The sequence below is a fragment of the Canis lupus genome, chromosome 15 (genome assembly GCF_011100685.1).
Source record: "Canis lupus familiaris isolate Mischka breed German Shepherd chromosome 15, alternate assembly UU_Cfam_GSD_1.0, whole genome shotgun sequence".
Taxonomy (NCBI): domain Eukaryota; kingdom Metazoa; phylum Chordata; class Mammalia; order Carnivora; family Canidae; genus Canis; species Canis lupus.
The window spans coordinates 27,073,239-27,091,755 of record NC_049236.1 but is presented as its reverse complement, the minus strand read 5'-3'; the positions used below and the strand labels follow the sequence as shown (position 1 = coordinate 27,091,755).

At 45.2% G+C, this 18,517-nt stretch overlaps 1 protein-coding gene across 12 annotated transcripts in view; it reads right to left on the bottom strand.

Annotated features, from left to right (window-relative positions):
• Nucleotides 1-9,922: 9,922 nt before the first annotated feature.
• Nucleotides 9,923-18,517, bottom strand: part of LRRIQ1 (leucine rich repeats and IQ motif containing 1) — a 214,825-nt gene continuing 206,230 nt past the window's right edge. For 7 of the 12 annotated variants that reach the window (XM_038558582.1, XM_038558575.1, XM_038558580.1 and 4 more), the window contains one exon: nucleotides 16,580-18,249. In XM_038558582.1, the coding sequence (XP_038414510.1) occupies nucleotides 18,107-18,249 (143 nt within the window). In that variant the 3' untranslated portion in view covers nucleotides 16,580-18,106. Of the gene's footprint in view, nucleotides 10,868-12,916; nucleotides 13,021-16,579; nucleotides 18,250-18,517 lie in introns of those variants that run through there. The other 5 variants (XR_005370425.1, XR_005370427.1, XM_038558577.1 and 2 more) reach the window with 4 other exon arrangements.

Here is an 18,517-nt window from a genome sequence, read left to right as displayed (position 1 = left end):
CTGCGAAGCTCGCACGGTCTGGGGACCACGGCCGGCAGCCCCCCTCCCCCCGGCGGACTCTGTGCCAGGGTCCCCGACGGCCTTCGCAGCGCGCCTCGGGCACGCGGGGCAGCGGAGGCTCCGAGAGCGGGGAGGCCGGGCCCGGCTCCGGCGGGCGCCCCGGCCCCCCCCCAGCCTGAAGCCCCCTCGGCCGCCCCCAGATGCCCCGGGGACCACCCCCCGCCCGCAGCCTCGGAGGAACCGCCCCGCAGCGCAGCGCAGCGCGGCGCCCCTCTGGGCTGCTGGGCGGGCCGCGAACCCCGGGGCCGGGCGGCGGGAGCCCTGGCGCCCCGGGACGCCTCCCCGACGGGCTGGGGCCTCGAGCGCGCGCTCGGCTCCCGGGGAGCTGACCCCGTTCCTGCACCCACTGCGCTTCCGCAGCGCGCGCCCTGCACCTCCCAGCCCGGCGGGGCGGCGGGAGCGCGACCTGAGCCGTCCCGGGGGGCGCGGTCAGGGCACAAGGTCCCCCCGGGGGACTGCGCCCCGAGGACGGAGCCAGACTCCACGGAGACGCGGGGCCCGCCCTGGCGTCGTCGGCTGGAGGGGGTGCGGGGCGCACCCCCGGCGTGCGGACCCCGCTCAAGGCCGAGGAGCCCCCACGCCTTGCAGGGCACCTCCGGGCGGGTGCCCGCGCCGCCCCTGCCGGAAAGCCGGGGGCCACTTAGCCGGCCCATCCCCATCCCCATCCCCATCTCTACGCTGCCTGACGGTCTTGTGCTCTCCCCCCCCCCCCCCCTTACCTTCAGAGATAATCTGCAAGACTGACTTTGTGTAGTAAACAAGGAGGGGGAGAGAGATGGCCATTGAATAGGATTTTAAACATTTCTCAGCAGCAAGAATGACGCCTCGCGGCCTCGGAGATACGCGAACAACCCCTAGCTCTGAGCTCAGTTACGAGGTACCGCGCTGTCAGCCTGTTTATAAATATGCGTCTTAAGAACCCTAAATTTCCTGAAAAACATGCGATGTAGCTTAAATGAAAGACATATGAAGCCAGCTCCGGAGTACTTGTCCACCGCGGAAGGGCCAGCTCAGGGAGGAAAAACTACGGGGGAGCCCGGCAGCCCAGCCGCCTGGTAAACCGGCCCTGCCCCACACCCAAACCCAGTTTTGGTGGTGGTGGTGGTTGGAGGGATGGGTGGGTGCAAGGTGTCACCAGCCACCTTTCACATCCCCGGAGCCTCCTGCAAACGCAGATCTATTTCACGGGAAGGCTGTGTGTTTGGGGACACGTAACCGCTTGTGCCCCTAACAGAGGGAACAGCTAATGGCAAACTCCCATAACGAATGCTTAATCCGCAGTTTTTGGCAAGAAGTTGGGTGTCTGGTTGCCAAAAGCTGTATTAAATAGATGTGGAGAGGCTGAGATGGAGTTTAGGGTAATGACACAGCTCCCACCATGGGAGCTTTGATAACACGCTTAAAATAAGCCTCGTTAAAATAATACCAATTACATGATTTCTGGAAGTCGCAAGAAGAGAGACCAAATCGGATTGGAGGCTATCTCGCCTTCGGTGAGACCTACCTGGGCTTTTTCTTCCTTGATGTTTTTGAGGATAACTTTCTTGGAAATTGACCGTAGCACTTGGATAAATACTTTCTACCCAAACCTGGCATAGCTCTTCCCTCCTCCGTAGGCTTTTAAAACCTCCTCTAACCTTCCTTCCTCGTCCCAACCCTCTCCAGTTCCAACCAGTCAGCCCGGCCAGGGCCCCAGGGGTCAGGGTTCGGAGGAACCATCCGCTGGCAAGTAAGACCCAGTTTGTTAAGTCAGGGTCTAACTGAGATTTTATCTCAGCAGGTTCAGTCCGTCGTGGCCCCCAGGCTACCGCTCCCTCCCTTCTCTGCTCCATCTTCCTATTTTGTCTTTGGAGGATGCTGTTGATCTCTTTCTAGACTTTGAGCCTGGGTTCTAAACTCGAGATCCTGCTCCCCATCTTTCCCGTCGGTCAAGAAATCCACCCGGAATAAAGCTGCGGGGCCTCCTTTTCTCCTCTGCTTCCCTCAAACCTGAACCTTCTCAGGGGGCATCAGGGCTTGCGAGAGGTGCTGGAAGGGCGCTGAGAGGTGGTAGGAGAGGGGCAGGGAGGGGGGGGGGGCAAGTTTCTTTTAAAGCCTCGCAAAATTTGGGACATCTTAGGATCCCAGCACCTTCAGGTCTCTGGGTGCTGTGAAGACACACATGTGTCCTCACTTGGCTTTGATGGGGATGAAGTGCCTGGTGGGTGGGGAGGGGTGTCAGTAAGGAATGCGCCCTAGTGCCCTAGTCCCGAAAGCAAAAGGGTGGTGAGCGCCCAGTGGATTCAAGTCTCAGCCTCTTTGTGAACTTGGTTCTCTCCTCCTTCCTCTGGCACCTCACTTGCAACCGGGGGAGGGGGGGGATGGCGGGGGGGGGGCACTGTATGGTGAAGAAGTGACTCGGATGATGATGCTCGGATTTGAAGTTACATCTAACATTCCTGCAATCAGTCTGTGGTTGTTGCTGTTGTCGTCAGGTGCCAACTGACGACAGTTGGCAAACAGTAATTTGGGATGGGTTGTTTTTAAAATGTTCTTTACTTAACTCCCGTTAGAGCCTAGAATTAAAGTAACTGGATAAACTAAAACTGGTTGAGAAGCCCACGGAGGTGACTATTTGACTCCCCCAGACAGGGACACACACTTGTAAATTCAGATAAGCCAAGAGATTGGCTCTCAGCCTGACATACTTTATATATATATATATATATATATATTCTGCATATTATACACGTATATACATATTATATATTATATAATATATGTAAAATAACTGATATAAATTTTATTAATATAATATATAATTATATATACATATATAATATATAAAATAATTGATATAAATATTAATTATTAATATATATTATATATATAAAATTCTCATGGTCGAAAAAGCTGCATTTAATGTTCCCCTCCCCCATGAGAATATATTCTGGGAAATGAAATATATTTTGAGTTCATACATCAAAGCAGCCGTTGAAGCCATGTGTTGGACCACTCTAGTTCCTTTCCTTCCCAGCTTCTTGAAGGAGAAGTCACACTTCTAGAATAAGAGCGGGAATGTCAAGATAGTATTGCAAGGACTTGAGTCTCAGCACTTTCTTTTCTGTGGTGAGAGTTTGAGACACATTACTAAGTACAGCGAGGAAAAAACGCGGGCGGAATCAGATGACCTATGCCAAATGCAGAAAAGCAGGGGTCCAGAGAGGGGAGGAAAGGCTGGGTGGAGGGAAAACTCTCATGAAAAAGTACTCGAATAATTGGATGTCATGTAGGATGGCAAGAAGCCAGGTGGCCTCATGCTCGTGTGTGCGCTCCGCTGCTGTTTCTCTTCGCTGGCTTCCCCTGCAGCCTTCCCACAGCTCCACAGACATAACAGATCCAGAAATACATTTTGCATCCAAGCAGCTCAAGAGGTTCCCCCCAAATAAAAATATACACACACACACACGAAGAACTCTTTAAGTGTTTCTTTTACATACATGTCCCAATGCATCGTCATAGACTCAAGAAAACACACCTACAGGCTCATGTATGGCTGTCAGGTTTTTGAGGCTTCTGTATTTCAATTTTAAAAAACAGTTACTCGAATTTTAATCCATCCTGTCTGTCAAGGGTCCTGTTACAAAGCTCTCATCTACGATAGATTAAATTTACCTGCAATTTCACTAGTAATACTAAATATCATGGTCGTTCAGAAACTCGCATGATTCCTCAAAGAGCTATGCTTGCCTTTGAATTTCAAGTTGTTTCAGAGTTTTTCACATAGTTGCCCTCTTCTTAACTAGAGAAGTGGATTTGACTTCTGTTCTCCTAAAGGCTCCAAATTAAATCTAAAAATCTAAGAGCATTTTTTTCCCTCCCGTGGAAATATGTGGCCTTATCTAACATACGTCATAGTTTACATTTACTATGATGTCGTTTACATCTACTACAGAAGTGCGTTTTACAAATACAAAAACTCATTAATTCAACCGCGATAACCTAGTCACCTCTGTTACTCGCGATGGCTGTCGTCATTGCTTCAGGAGTTTTAGGTGAAATACAGAATCATTAAAGTAAGATCTATGGGGATCCCTGGGTGGCTCAGTGGTTCAGTGCCTGCCTTGGCCCAGGGCGGGATCCTGGAGTCCCGGGATCAGTCCCCGCATGGGGCTCCCTGCAGGGAGCCTGCTCTCCCTCTGCCTGTGTCTCTGCCTCTCTCTGTGTATCTCTCATGAATAAGTAAATAAAGTCTTTTTAAAAAAATAAAAATAAAGATCTATGACGCGTACACCTTTAAAAAGTTTATGATGACATAAAGCTGGAGTTCATTCATAAACTCAGATTTTACTCGCAATTAACCATTTACCTGTAGCATGTCTTCCACTATTATGAGATAATTGTTTAAAGTTCTATCCATGGGTATTTTTAGATTCTCCCCCCCGGCTGATCATGTAGCTAAGTCTTTTTTTTTTTTTTTTTTTTTTTGTATATTTTTTAAATTGGAGTTCGATTTGCCAACATGTAGGCTAACACCCAGGGCTGGCGGTCAAGTGCCCCCTGTGGCTGAGTCGGAAAGGCAGGGCTGCTCCTCTTCTAGCAGGTTGTGCACACCCACCCACCCGCGCATTGTGTTCACGTTTCAGGTGAAAACTCAGAGAATGTCTCAGTATAGACAGAGGCAAAATAGCAGGGCGGGTGGTTCTCCTCGGCGCCGGAATTAGACAACCTAAGTGTGGGAGTCCGCGGTCCTGAAGCCATGGACGGAGTCAGGGCCAAGATCCAAAGAACTAAAGCAGCGACCCCGGGGCCTGGCCCCGCCTGGGCCTCCACGCCCCCCCCCCCCCGCCCGCGGCTCCGGGCGAGGCCCCAGGGTTTGCGGGGACCCGAGCGGCGCGCTGGGAAGGCACCGCCGCGAGCCGCAGTCCCGTAAGCCTCGCGCTTCAGAAGCTGGACGGAGCGGAGGAAACCCGAACGCGTCCCGACCGCCGGCGGGCGCCCCGCTCTCCCGGAGAGCCCGCGCGGCCCCCAGCGGACGGGGGACCCCAGGTGCGCCCTCGCCTCCCCTCCGCGCCCCAGCCCCGCGGTTCCCGCCGCCGTCCTGCCGAGTCCTGCCGAGTCCAGCCGAGGGCCGTTTCCCTGGCGAAGGGCCCGCAAGCAGATTTCCGGGACCGGGTGCCCGGGGGTGGGGGGGAGGGGGGGCTCGCGGGTCGCCCCCCCACCCCGGGAGCGGAGTCCGGGAGGGGAGTCGGGGCGCCTCCGTGGGCGGGGGTCGCCGTCGGGGGCTGCGGGCGGGGGGAGGGGAGACCCCGTCCGATGGACCTCGGGGCGGCGGGGGGACCCCGCCTGATGTGTCCTCGGGGCGGGGGGGGGGGGGGAAATCTCGTCCGATGTGACCTCGGGGCTGGGGGAGGACCCCGCCTGATGTGACCTCGGGTAGCAGAGGGGAGACCCCGCCTGATGTGACCTGGAGGGGAGGGGGGACCCCGCCTGATGTGACCTGGAGGGGAGGGGGGACCCCGCCTGATGTGACCTGGGGGGGAAGGGGGACCCCGCCTGATGTGACCTCGGGTAGCAGAGGGGAGACCCCGCCTGATGTGACCTGGAGGGGAGGGGGGACCCCGCCTGATGTGACCTGAGGGGGAAGGGGGACCCCGCCTGATGTGACCTCGGGGCGGAGGGGGGACCCCGCCTGATGTGACCTGGGGCGGGGAGGAGGGGAGACCCCGCCTGATGTGACCTGGAGGGGAGGGGGACCCCGCCTGATGTGACCTGGGGGGAAGGGGGACCCCGCCTGATGTGACCTGGGGGGAAGGGGGACCCCGCCTGATGTGTCCTCAGGGCGGAAGGGGGACCCCGCCTGATGTGACCTCGGGGCGGGGAGGAGGGGAGACCCCGCCTGATGTGACCTCGGGGCGGAGGGGGGACCCCGCCTGATGTGTCCTCAGGGCGGAAGGGGGACCCCGCCTGATGTGACCTCGGGTAGCAGAGGGGGGACCCCGCCTGATGTGACCTGGAGGGGAGGGGGGACCCCGCCTGATGTGACCGCGGGGCGGAGGGGGGACCCCGCCTGATGTGTCCTCAGGGCGGAAGGGGGACCCCGCCTGATGTGACCTCGGGGCGGCGGGGGGACCCCGCCTGATGTGTCCTCGGGGCGGAGGGGGGACCTCGCCTGATGTGACCTCGGGGCGGGGGGGGGGGAATCTCGTCCGATGTGACCTCGGGGCTGGGGGAGGACCCCGCCTGTGTGACTTCGGGTAGCAGAGGGGAGACCCCGCCTGATGTGACCTAGAGGGGAGGGGGGACCCCGCCTGATGTGACCTCGGGGCGGAGGGGGGACCCCGCCTGATGTGACCTGGGGCGGGGAGTGGGGACCCCGCCTGATGTGACCTCGGGGCGGGGGTGGGGGGTTGGGGGGTGGGGACCCCACCTGATGTGACCTGGAGGGGAGGGGGGACCCCGCCTGATGTGACCTGGAGGGGAGGGGGGACCCCGCCTGATGTGACCTGGGGGGGAAGGGGGACCCCGCCTGATGTGACCTCGGGGCGGGGAGGAGGGGAGACCCCGCCTGATGTGACCTCGGGGCGGAGGGGGACCCCGCCTGATGTGACCTGGGGCGGGGAGGGGGGACCCCCGCCTGATGTGACCTCGGGGCGGGGGTGGGGGGTTGGGGGGTGGGGACCCCACCTGATGTGACCTGGGGCGGGGGGGAACCCGCCTGATGCGACCTCGGGGCTGGAGGGGGGGAACCCGCCTGATGCGACCTCGGGGCTGGGGGGGACCCCGCCTGATGCGACCTGGGGGCCGCGCGGTCAGCCAGGCCCGGGACGACGCTGTGGCCGCCGGGGAGCGGGCCTGGGAGTCCCGGAGCCGAGAGGGCGCAGCGTCGCTTCTCCCGTGAACCTCGAGCCTCCACGACGACGGCGAGAGGCCGGTGGTTAACCGATTTGCTGCTAATATTTCACCCGTGGTGCTTTCCCTCCTTTAAAGTCTAACTCTTGGGAAAACAACGTATTTTAAGCTTTCCATCCAAATATTGATATTGGCAAATGGATCCCGCCCCCGTCCCCCGGTGAGGACAGGGCCCCTTCTGTTCCCGAGCCGCGCTCGGCGCTCGGCATCACCGCCCGCGGGCTGCGCGGTCCCGGCCACGGCAGGCCCCGCGCGCTCCGGACGCCCGCTGGCCCCTGCCCCCTGCCCGCCGCCCGCCCGCTCCCCGCCCGCCCGCTGCCCCCTGCCCCCCGCCCGCCGCCCGCCGCCCGCTGCCCGCCCGCTCCCCGCCGCCCGCTCCCCGCCCGCCTCTCCCCGCCTCTCCCCGCGCGGGAGCCGGGCTGCGGGAAGACCCAACGGCGGGCAACGGCCTAGGCGCCAAGACCTTGTCTGACGCGAGGCATTGCCCCACCGTGGCTGGAGTTTTAAGACCCACGTCCAGGGCAGCGGGTCGCCGGGACAGGAATCCCGGGACCTCCGCGGATTACGTCATTTCTCGCTTTCCCTACATCACAGGGACCTTTGTGCAATCAAACACTTTCCTGCCCTCGCAGTTTGCCGTCCTAGATCACAGAACCTCACGGCTGCATAATTTATTCATAAAGTTCAAGGATGACAAGCAGTTAAAATCCAGTGCTACCCTTTCAGATACTTAAGGGAACATTTTTTTTTCAGGTTATCAAAAAGAAAAAGAAAAAAGAAAAAAAAGAAAGAAAGAAAGATGGCTTCCACCAGTTCATTGAAATTGGATTCTTTGCAAGATCTCAACCACTTGTGCAACACCAAAACCAAAATACACACACACACACACACGTTTAAAATAGAATTTATTTGAGAAGAAATCTCTTTAATGCAGTTACTTTTAAGGGATCCAAATATTTCCAATAAAGTTCATTTCTGGTTACATTGATGAAATTATTTCTTCTGTGCTATGTTTGATTCACATGTGCTACTTTTGGACAAAGGGGTTTGCAATCATCCTTTTGCCACATTAAGACTCGGTGCTCCCTTCAGCAGCACATATATGCTGCATTAAGGACTGTTTAATACTTGAATTAAGCAAAATCTAAGTAATTGATTATCCTATTTTAAGAATGTCCTTTAATTCTGCATTCTAAAGTTAATACAACTTTGATTACTAGCTTAGAGTTTAAAAGTACAGATCTTGACAGAATTAATAAAAGAAACTTTATCAGTGCAGTTTTTATTTTTCATGAAGTAAAATAGATCTATGAGCAATGTTTCATTTAAAGCTTCTTTGGGAAAAAAATAAAGCTTCTTTGGGTATCTCTAACTGCTGAGTTAGAATTGAGGCAAATGGTATAGGATGGAGGGGCTTCTCTAAGTATCTCATGCAGCTTTTTTTAGTTCCAGCAGTAAACACTATAATCTTATAAACTATTTAAAAATTTCCTTCAAATGTTATTAAGGGTGGACCTTAATTCTGTTCAATATTTTCTTCAGAATCTCAAATACAGATATCGCACTTAGAAGTTTTATAGAGTAGCTATTCTTAGGGGGGATAAAGACTTCAAATACAAGAAAAATTGGCAGGCAAGTGTTTTTGGAGAAAGTGGAATGATGGAATTAAACCAATGGAGACAAATATGAAGTTTCAAATGAAGATTTAAAAATAAATACAGAAGAGGGGAAGCAAAGCTAATAAGGGTCCATACAATAAAGATCTGAGCATATTTTGAGTCTACAGCATGATTTAGTTGCTAAGGTAGTTAAAACACACTTCACTTACATTAGCAGAATTGAAGCATCATACATCCAGAAAGATTAATCTTCACTATATGCTGTGTTATGCAGAAATCTAGAGAACTGAGAAGTGCTCTGGAAACTATTTTTACCAACCAAGAGAAATTGATCATTTTGAGCTTTTATAGTATACAGTTGATGAGTCAAAGAGGATTTGGAAAGGCTGTCATGCAAAGAATGGTTAAAGGAGTTAATGATTTTTAGCTAAGAGAAGATATGCAAAAGACCTATCACGTTTATTCAGTGTGGCCCCTGCGGTGGAACTAGATGGATTGGCTTCAGATAGAAACCAGGTTTTTTAGTATTAAAAAAAAGAATGTTTTAACATTGAAAGTTCTCTGTGACTAAAGTGAGCTGATTCTCAAAGCTGCATGCTCTGGGCAAGGGATTTGACAGAGGGAAGCCTGTGTTGTACAAATCTCTTGCAAATCAAAGCTTTCAGACTGCGTCCTTCACAGTTACCATAGCATTACCTCTCTGAAGTTTCCTTCGTCAAAAAATTACTGTACTATTAATATCCAAATTAGGATTAATTTTCTCTAAGGAAAAAATAACTTTTTCCATATTTTGCCTTAATTAGGAGCTGAAATTAAAAGCAAATGTTGTCTGTCAAACTATCATTGTATCCTTCTGGCCTGCCTATATTTTTATTATTTAGATAACTTTTCCAATTACCTATTGGTGGCACCTTTGGGTAGCTGGTAACACAGCGTCTGCAATAGCGTATGTGTGCATATCTTTTTCGTGTAGGCAAATATGGAGTAGGTTGGGACTCAAATGGTTTGGGTCCGCCTGGACCACCTGGCCCTTGTGTGGTGCTGAGAAGGTACATAACCATTTATGATTCAGTATCATCTTCTATAAAAGGGGGCTAGGACTAGTGCCTACCTCAAGAAATGAGAGTAAATAAAAGGACTGAATGCAGGCATGTAGAAGACTCAGGGACAGTGCCTGGCCATATTATGAGCACTATGTGTTTACTGTTATGGTTTTTAAAATTCAGAATGGGAAAGCACTTAATAAAGATGATGGACATAGTAAAAAATAAACAAGTGGTGCTATGGAATGAAAAGTGACTTTAAAAAAAGAAAATTCAACTATTTAAATTAAGAAAATGAAATATATAATTACAATTTAAGAAAGAGGAGAGAGGATCACACCTGAGAAACGAATCTCCATGAGAATTCTATGTCCTGACATGTGTGTACTAGTTTGAGGTAAGTGTGTTTGCTGCAAACTATAATTCAGTCAGGTTGTAAACATAGGTATTATTACCTCTAACAGGTTTTTCCAAGATTTTTATGACTTGGGAGGCTGGGGACCTGTTACTAACCATCATTCTGTATAACCTAAAACAAATACAGTTACTTATTTAAGTCTCAGCTTCTCTTGTTAAAATACTCCCATTGAAAGCCATCTATTGAAAAAAGATCATATTATTTTTTAGAAATACAATTCTTATCAATTAAATAAACTACATGGCTTCTAGAAGGCTACTATGGACTGAACGTTTGTGTCTTCTCGAAATTCATATGTTCAAACCCTAATCTCCAATGTGATAGTATTTAGAGGTGGGGCCTTTGGGAGGTGATTGGGGTTATACTTTTGGTCATGAGAGTGGAGGCTTCATGAGGAGATTCACGCCCTTATAAAGGGATAAAGAGATGGGAGGTCTCACCTGCCATGAGAGAATATGGCAAGAATATGGCCACCTGTAAACCAGGAAGAGGCCCCTTGACCATGTTGGCACCCTGATCTCAGAATTGAAGACTGCAGAACTGTGAGAAATAAATGCTCGTTGTTTAAGCCACCCACACCATGGTATCCTGTTGTAGCAACCCAAGCCAACTGAGACAGAGGCCTTAACAATCCTTTGATTCTAATAGATTCCAGTTATAGAAATTCTAGCTTTTTCTAGCCATCAGACTTAGAAGACTCAGCATCATGTTCCTGAAGGCTTCATAACACTTCTGCTGGAGTAGAGCGGCTTGTTTAGGGTATCACCGTCTGTATCCATGGCCTTGCAGGGGAAGCATTTACAGAGAGTTCAGCCCATGTCTGTACTTGGAAGCAGCTTCAATTTGAGAATATCAGCATATGTAAAACCAACTCTCAACAGACTTTGATGCGAGTAATTTTCCTGTTATTTCATATTTGAATCAAATTCAATTTCCCACTGATCATGTCCATTTTTATTTTGAGATTATGCCAGCAATTATTGGTAATAATAGCATTGCCTTCTTATTTTTGAAAACCATCACCTAGCAGTTTTCTGCCTAAAGGGTGTAGGCAGGACAGATCTCAGAGTACTTTATCCAATCCTACTTCCCAATTATATTTCCCAGTAATTCTCTGTCTCTCTCACCAGGCTCGCTCTGTTTTTTGTTTGTTTGTTTGTTTGTTTGTTTTGTTTGATTTATGATTTTATTTATTCATGAGAGATATATATATATATATAGAGAGAGAGGCAGAGACATAGGCAGAGAGAGAAGCAGGCTCCCCATGGGAAGCCTGATGCTGGACTCAATCCCAGGACCCCGGGATCATGCCTGGAGCCAAAGGCAGACGCTCAACCACTGAGCCACCCAGGCGTCCTTAGGCTGTGCCCGTTCTGTCCAATAATCCAGTCTCTGGATTCTTCTCTCCATTCCCTGGACATGTCACTGCTAGCTGTGTCCAGGTATTTTATTTGCCTAAAATGCTTTCCTTAATATCAATTCATCTTTCGAGGTCAATTAAATAGAATGTGAAAACACCCTTTCCATGTCTATTCTCATTTGAAACTAATACTTCCCATGCTCCAAACATTTTCTAACCCTTTTGGGATGCTAAAATAGAAGTTCCTGTTAGTGTTTATTGGATTTAGGCTAACATTCATCTTTTAAAGTTAGACTATATTTATGAAGATTAAAAAAAAGTTTCTTGTTGATCAAAAAATGAATAAAGATTAAGAAAGGAATAAAATCGGGGCAGCCCCGATGACGCAGCAGTTTAGCGCTGCCTGTAGCAGGGGGTGTGATCCTGGAGACCCAGGATCAAGTCCCATGTCCGGCTCCCTGTGAGGAGCCTGCTTCTCCCCTGCCTCTCTCTCTCTCTCTCTCTCTCAATAAATAAATAAAATCTTTTTAAAAAAAGGAATAAAATCATGGGATGGATATGCTTTTCTTTGTCTCCCTAGAGAGACAATGAGCCAATATTTCCCTTTGAAGGGGAGGGGATGAGAGAAGTGGAGACTCTGCACCAGTCTAGCTAATTACCTGGCATCCACTTTGGGACCTGGTAGTAGAAACATTTTATGGGTCCATTTGGGAGTTTAGAGCACTGCCTACTGAGTTCTGGTGCTGGCATTTTAACCTATAGAAATATGTGCTTTACTTGTCCATGTGAAAAGCAAGCTACATGCTATTAGAAATGTATGCATTTTACATTTCCAAAATATTCTGTGTACTTTCAATGGAGGATGCTCAATATGTATGTGTTTTTTTTTTTTTTTACAATATGTATGTATATGTGAAGCATTCAATTCTACCGTCATTCTGAGTCAAATTTAGAGAAGTCAGTTTTGAAGATCTTTTAAAATATTTTCCATAATTTCATAGAAATACTTGCTAAATAAGGTATGCAGAATCGATCCAATTTTTGACTTAATTTTGGAAGATGAGTTTGGAAAGATTTTCTTTGCCAAGTCATTTATAGAGTGCTTATACTCACTGATACATAAGGTACTGAGCCAGGGGCTCCTCATATACTTGGTCTCTTGACCTCATAGCACCATAGGAGTTATAATCCTAATTTAATGGTGAGCAAGTAGGCTCACAGAGTTTGCAATTGTCTAAGATGACACATCAGAGTGAGGATTAGAACATAGGACAGATTACAAAACCCTCTCTCTCTCTCTCTCTCTCTCTCTCTCTATATATATATATATATATATATACTCTTTACTTTTTTACTTTATATTATTCTCTTTACTTTTTTACATATATATATGTAAAGCTATTACAGCTTTCTATTTTTTACATATATATATACGTGAAGCTTCTATTACAGCTTTTGCAAGAGAAAATTATTTTTAGGAAATGCCAATGACATTTAAAAAAAAAAAAGTTTTACATTTACTCACCTGGTTACCACTGGTAGATGCATTCAGGCTTCCAGAAAGAAAGCATAGGCTTGAAGTGGTTTCTCCCCTTTGCTTTTGCATTGGAGATGTGGTTATACCAATACCTAAAATGTAAGGATGCTACGAAGATTACACTCAGTCATGGTAAAAATCAACCTTGAAATAAAAAGGAACCCTTTACCTGTTGTAATATTAATTGGATTAGTTCACTTTTCTCAAAGGCTCCCTAGAAGGGATCTTCCCTGGCACCTTGGCCAGCTACTGCCTGAAGACAAAGATGTCAGACAAGTACCAGAGAGGCCCATACTCTCAACACAGCACAGCTAAAGTCTGCTAAGCAGACTTTTCCAGTTGGGGCACTCTCTCCTGCTGCTCCACGAGAGCATGCTGCTCCCTGCCTTCTGCTTCCCTGAGCTCTGGAGTTCTCATGATCCCCTCTCCAGGTTGCCATTCCAGACCTACTAGGCAGGTGGAGGTGGTGGGGGGGGGGTGCGGGGGCTCTGGCTCTAAAGTGCTGGCAGGGGTATGTCATAAATGACTAGTCACATGAAATGTTTCACTTCAGTTTTTGACTTGGGTAAAATTCTGGCTCCTAGGAACAGTAGGTGAACCGCATACTATTTGGATGAGAAGGAAAAATGGTGGTCAGGCAGGACCACATAAAGCCCATGTTGATTATATGCTTTTTAGAAGCTGTAAACATGCTATGTGCTATTTTCAAATAAATCATATTCGGTTATGCAACTGTTAGTGGTTTTCATGTTTTGTGTATTAGATTAAAATTGGGTTTATAATACAGTAAGATGCCAAATATAACATTGTTCCCATGAAAAGGCCTTATTTATGTCCATTCAAATCATGCCATTTGAAAATTAACAGCTATCCATACGTCAAGTCTGAGATAACATAGACTACAAGGTGAGTGCTAATTCTGTTTCTTGCCACCAGTAACATAAAAGACGTTTACTTGACGTTATAAGACGGGCTTTTATTAAAAACAAATACAAACAAAATGAAATATATATATATATGTTAATTTTAATGGAATTAAATTCAATTATACCATTTTAGAGTCTAGAACCACAATTTAATTTTCCTTTTTATTTTTATTTTTAAAAATTTTTTTTTATTGGAGTTCAATTTGCCAACATATAGCATATAACACCCAGTGCTCATCCTGCCAAGTGCCCCCCTCAGTGCCTATCACCCAGTCACCCCAACCCCCCACCCACCTCCCCTTCCACTACCTCTTGTTCATTTCCCAGAGTTCGGTGTCTCTCATGTTTTGTCAGCCTCACTTAATTTTCCTTTTTATTTCATAATACTTTCTACGGTTAGCAGAATCAATTATTTCTTTTCTTACAAATTAACATTTTTGTGCCCTGTTTTCTGGGGTCACTATCTTTTATCTACGATCTCACCGATTATTCTCTGCATCTATAACACTCTACCTAATAGCCTTCAGATCAGTGCCATCCAGCAGAAATAGAACATTCAATATCGATGTAATTTCAAATATTTCCAGTACTCACATCTTAAAAAAATATATGTATTTTGATGATACTTTTTATTTAGGGCAAAATACTATTAGTTTAACATAATCAATATAAAATGATCGGGCAATTTTGCATTCTCTTTTCGTACTAAATGTTTAAAATCTGCTGTGTATTTTATATTTACATCATCTCTCAATTCAGACTAACTGTATTGAAAGTACCAGGTAGGGATCCCTGGGTGGCGCAGCGGTTTGGCGCCTGCCTTTGGCCCAGGGCGCGATCCTGGAGACCCGTGATCGAATCCCACGTCGGGCTCCCTGCATGGAGCCTGCTTCTCCCTCTGCCTGTGGCTCTGCCTCTCTCTCTCTCTCTGTGACTATCATAAATAAATAAAAAAATTAAAAAAAAAAAAAAAAGAAAGTACCAGGTAGCTACATGTGGCTAGGGGCTAATGTTCTAGATACCTTAGGTCTAGATTATATATAGCTCTTTAGCTTCTGGAAAGAGGCTTTCTCTGAATCTCTTAACCATCAATGACAAAAACAGCTGCATCTGATATCTGTAAGCAAAGATATCATGGTAGATAATGGATTGCATCTGTATGGAAAAAGACACACTAACATCTCCTATTAGTGATGAGTTAGAAATTCACCCTGACAACCATTATTCCATAGAATGATTAGGGATCTTCTTCCACTAAATTAGAGTCTATTCACTTGATAACTCACTTTTTCCCAGTAGAGTCATGAAAACCATAAATTCAGATGCTGAATTATTTTCTGGGCCTTAAAGATGATAGAAACTGCATTTGGTAAAAAATACGATAATAAAGGAAATAGTAAGGGGAGACCTTACCAGCTTATTTTCCTTTTCAAAAGAATAGACAAAAAATGTTTCTCTTTTCTAAGAAACGCATTATAGTACTACCAGTATTGTCAAAATACATAGCACATGTTTAATTGTATTAGTCTGAACTTTGGCTCAATGTTACCTAGATTTTGAGAAAAATGTGAGAATATGAGTAAATTATGAGCAACCAAGAGAAAATCATGGCAAAGGCCAATTCAATAACAGCAAAATCAAAATGTGGAACATCCAAAGCTGCTTATGCTGATGCTAGGAGGTTTAGAATTACAGAGATCTCTTAAAACACTGCTATTTATTGTTTATTTGCAACTTTAACTTAAAAACCTTTTAATCCCTGTCTGTGCCTTCCAACTTATTCTTTCTGGTTAAAATGCATTATCCCTTGTTTTCTCAAATAAATAAATAAATAAATAAATAAATAAATAAATAAAAAAAAAAAAGAAAAACCCAAAACTAATTTCCAGGAATTTTGGTGTATTCTCCCTTTTGCCTTTAAGGCAGAGCATTGCCTTGAACAGTGCTTTGGCTTTTGTTCTACTATTCTGACTTTTTTGTTTTTTAATGTGGTGGCTGTAACTTTAATTAATTTATGAGCACAATAAGTAATGAGGTTTTGGGATGCTTCTCAAAATACCTAAAAAGCTCTCTTATAATGCACTATGTGCACAAAGATGTTGTTGGCAGACTGGACCTTGGGAAAACGACACCTCCATAAACCATAGAGTTAACTCTCATATCAAGACATTCTGGAATCTCCAAAAACTGCCGAACACATCCACCAGCCTTTTTTGTGATCAGGGATTCACTTTGCCATTCTCACTGGAAATGCCTGGTAATTATGATAGCACTGGGGAAGGGGACAGTTAGGAAGGAAAGAATTGAGTTGGGGAGGGTTCAGGAAAGACAAAATGTCACTTGGAGTTGTGCATTTGAATAGTAACATTGCCTGGGTCCCTTGCTATCAATCCAAAATTCAGTCAACTAAGTGACAACATAGGTTCACATTTTTGCCTTCCCAAATCTTAAAGACAAATATTGGCCTTAATGGCTCCCCCGCAAGGCAGCAAGTATCTCTTGGTTTGATTTCTTTCAGGTTCTATTCAACTTTTTAAATTAAAAAAAAATTACGTTATTTAAAAAGAGTATTCGATTTTAAAATTTACCTTTTCTATTTTCATAAAGGCAAATAAGCTAGTGGTAGAAATGATGCTTGAACTTGGATTTTGTAAATGAACATTTGAAGCCCAGACACAATAAACAACACTACAAAGAACTTCCAATTTAACAACATAATTTGGAAACTATTTTATTGACATCTTCATCAGTCATCACCTACAAATTTAAGAAGCATCAGCACCCATCATCTTCCTCAGAATTAATATTTTGAAACAATTACACAAATCACAGAATAAGGAAACTATAGACTAAATTATTTTTAGGCACGAAAGCAGTTTAATCATAAACATCTCACTTCTCATACTAACTTTTTCATTTCATTGATTTGAGCATATGAACCATAAAACCCCATCAATTTCAGCTCTGATGTGGTTTTCTCTTGCAGGGTTCACAGTAAGTTGCGATAAAATATTTTCCATCATTACATTATGCTGGTCTATGGGTGCTCTTAGTAGAAAGATGACATAACAGCACGTTCATAAAGCAACTACACATGGAGCTTACGTTCCAAAGCTCAATTTCTAGGCCACAGCATATGAATATCTGTTTTCTTTGATTGACAGCTCAAGCTTCATTAACATTTCTATCTCAATCAAGTTAAGAGAGATTTATAGGTTTGAAATGCAATAGAGCTCCAGAAGTAGATAGGGGATACAAACAAAATAAGTGCATCTTTAAATCTGTTTAGCCATTTTTAGATGAAATCCTTCAATAAAGAGTAGGAAAAGCAAAGGGAAAAAAACTAAAGTTCACTAAATCCTATTACACAGCAACACCCTGGGAAGTCACTGGAGAACTTAGCTTGGTGAAAAAAGCTCCAAACTCAGGAAGGTAAAAGATCCTAAGGAGCATGAAAGGTGAATACAGTATTTTGCACATTGTATTTACTAAGACATCATAGAATATTAACCACAAAAAGTAAGAACTTAATAAAACTGGTCTGTGGCTTTAGAAAATAGATTAATATTACAAAATTTTAAGATGGAGATGTGAAAAGTTTTTAAAAATAATTTTGAGGCAACTTAACTGAAATTAAAATAAGAGTATATAATAATATAAATATTTAAACTGATATTTCATTTTAGTTTAAGCACAAAGTATATTTTCTTAACATAACTCTATTTAAGATGACTTAAAGTAAAAAGAAAAGGCCATTTTCATTGTCTACTCTAAATATCTTCTGGATCAATTTATCTTTCAAATGCCCAATGATAATAGCCTGGTCAAATAAAATTTATCAATCTATTAATTATTCATTAATACTATGAGCAGGGTCAATAAATTGCAGCTATATTCTCTTACAATATGTGTATGGTATTACAACTTATTATGGTATGAAAACCATCTTTAATACATATGTCATAAAATCTTTAAACAAAAGAAGAAATTGGATAGGCAAATTCTATTACAATATTTTAAGAATTAATTCTGGAGGCCGTTCCTCATAAACATAGGAACAATAGCAAAACTGTGTTTTACAGATGGGAAATCAGATAACTCCATCAGCAAACAAAATTGTGGAATATGTATAATAATACAAATTAAATACAGTACTCTAAAACCTTGTATTCAATTGGTAACATGACCAGATATCCATAGATCTCTGGAGAAAACCGTGTGCCATATGTTTTGAATGCTGAAGCTTGAAGAATTAGTTTGAAGTTTTCGCCTTCTTTTTGCCACTTCCCCATCCACCACTGAGTTGTACAGGATAGTCACGGAATGATATACGTTCTTTCTTAGAAGGTCTTCTATTTGTTATCACTGGAGCAAGTATTCCCTTAATTGAAAAACCTAGACAGTGATATTAAATGGACACTTTCACTTAACTCTACCCGAGTAAAATTATATTTTAAAGTAAGAAATATATTTGTCAACAACACTTATTTGAGAACTGTATGATCTTTGAATTTTAAAAAAAGCATATTTAGTATCCTTTTTGTTTGCAAAATAAAGTTTGGTATAACATACATTTTGTTCAAATAAAAGGAAATGATTGAAAAAATAGGTATGTTTTCTTCTATCTACAAGTCAAGACTGGTAGGTAGTTCAAGACTGAGAT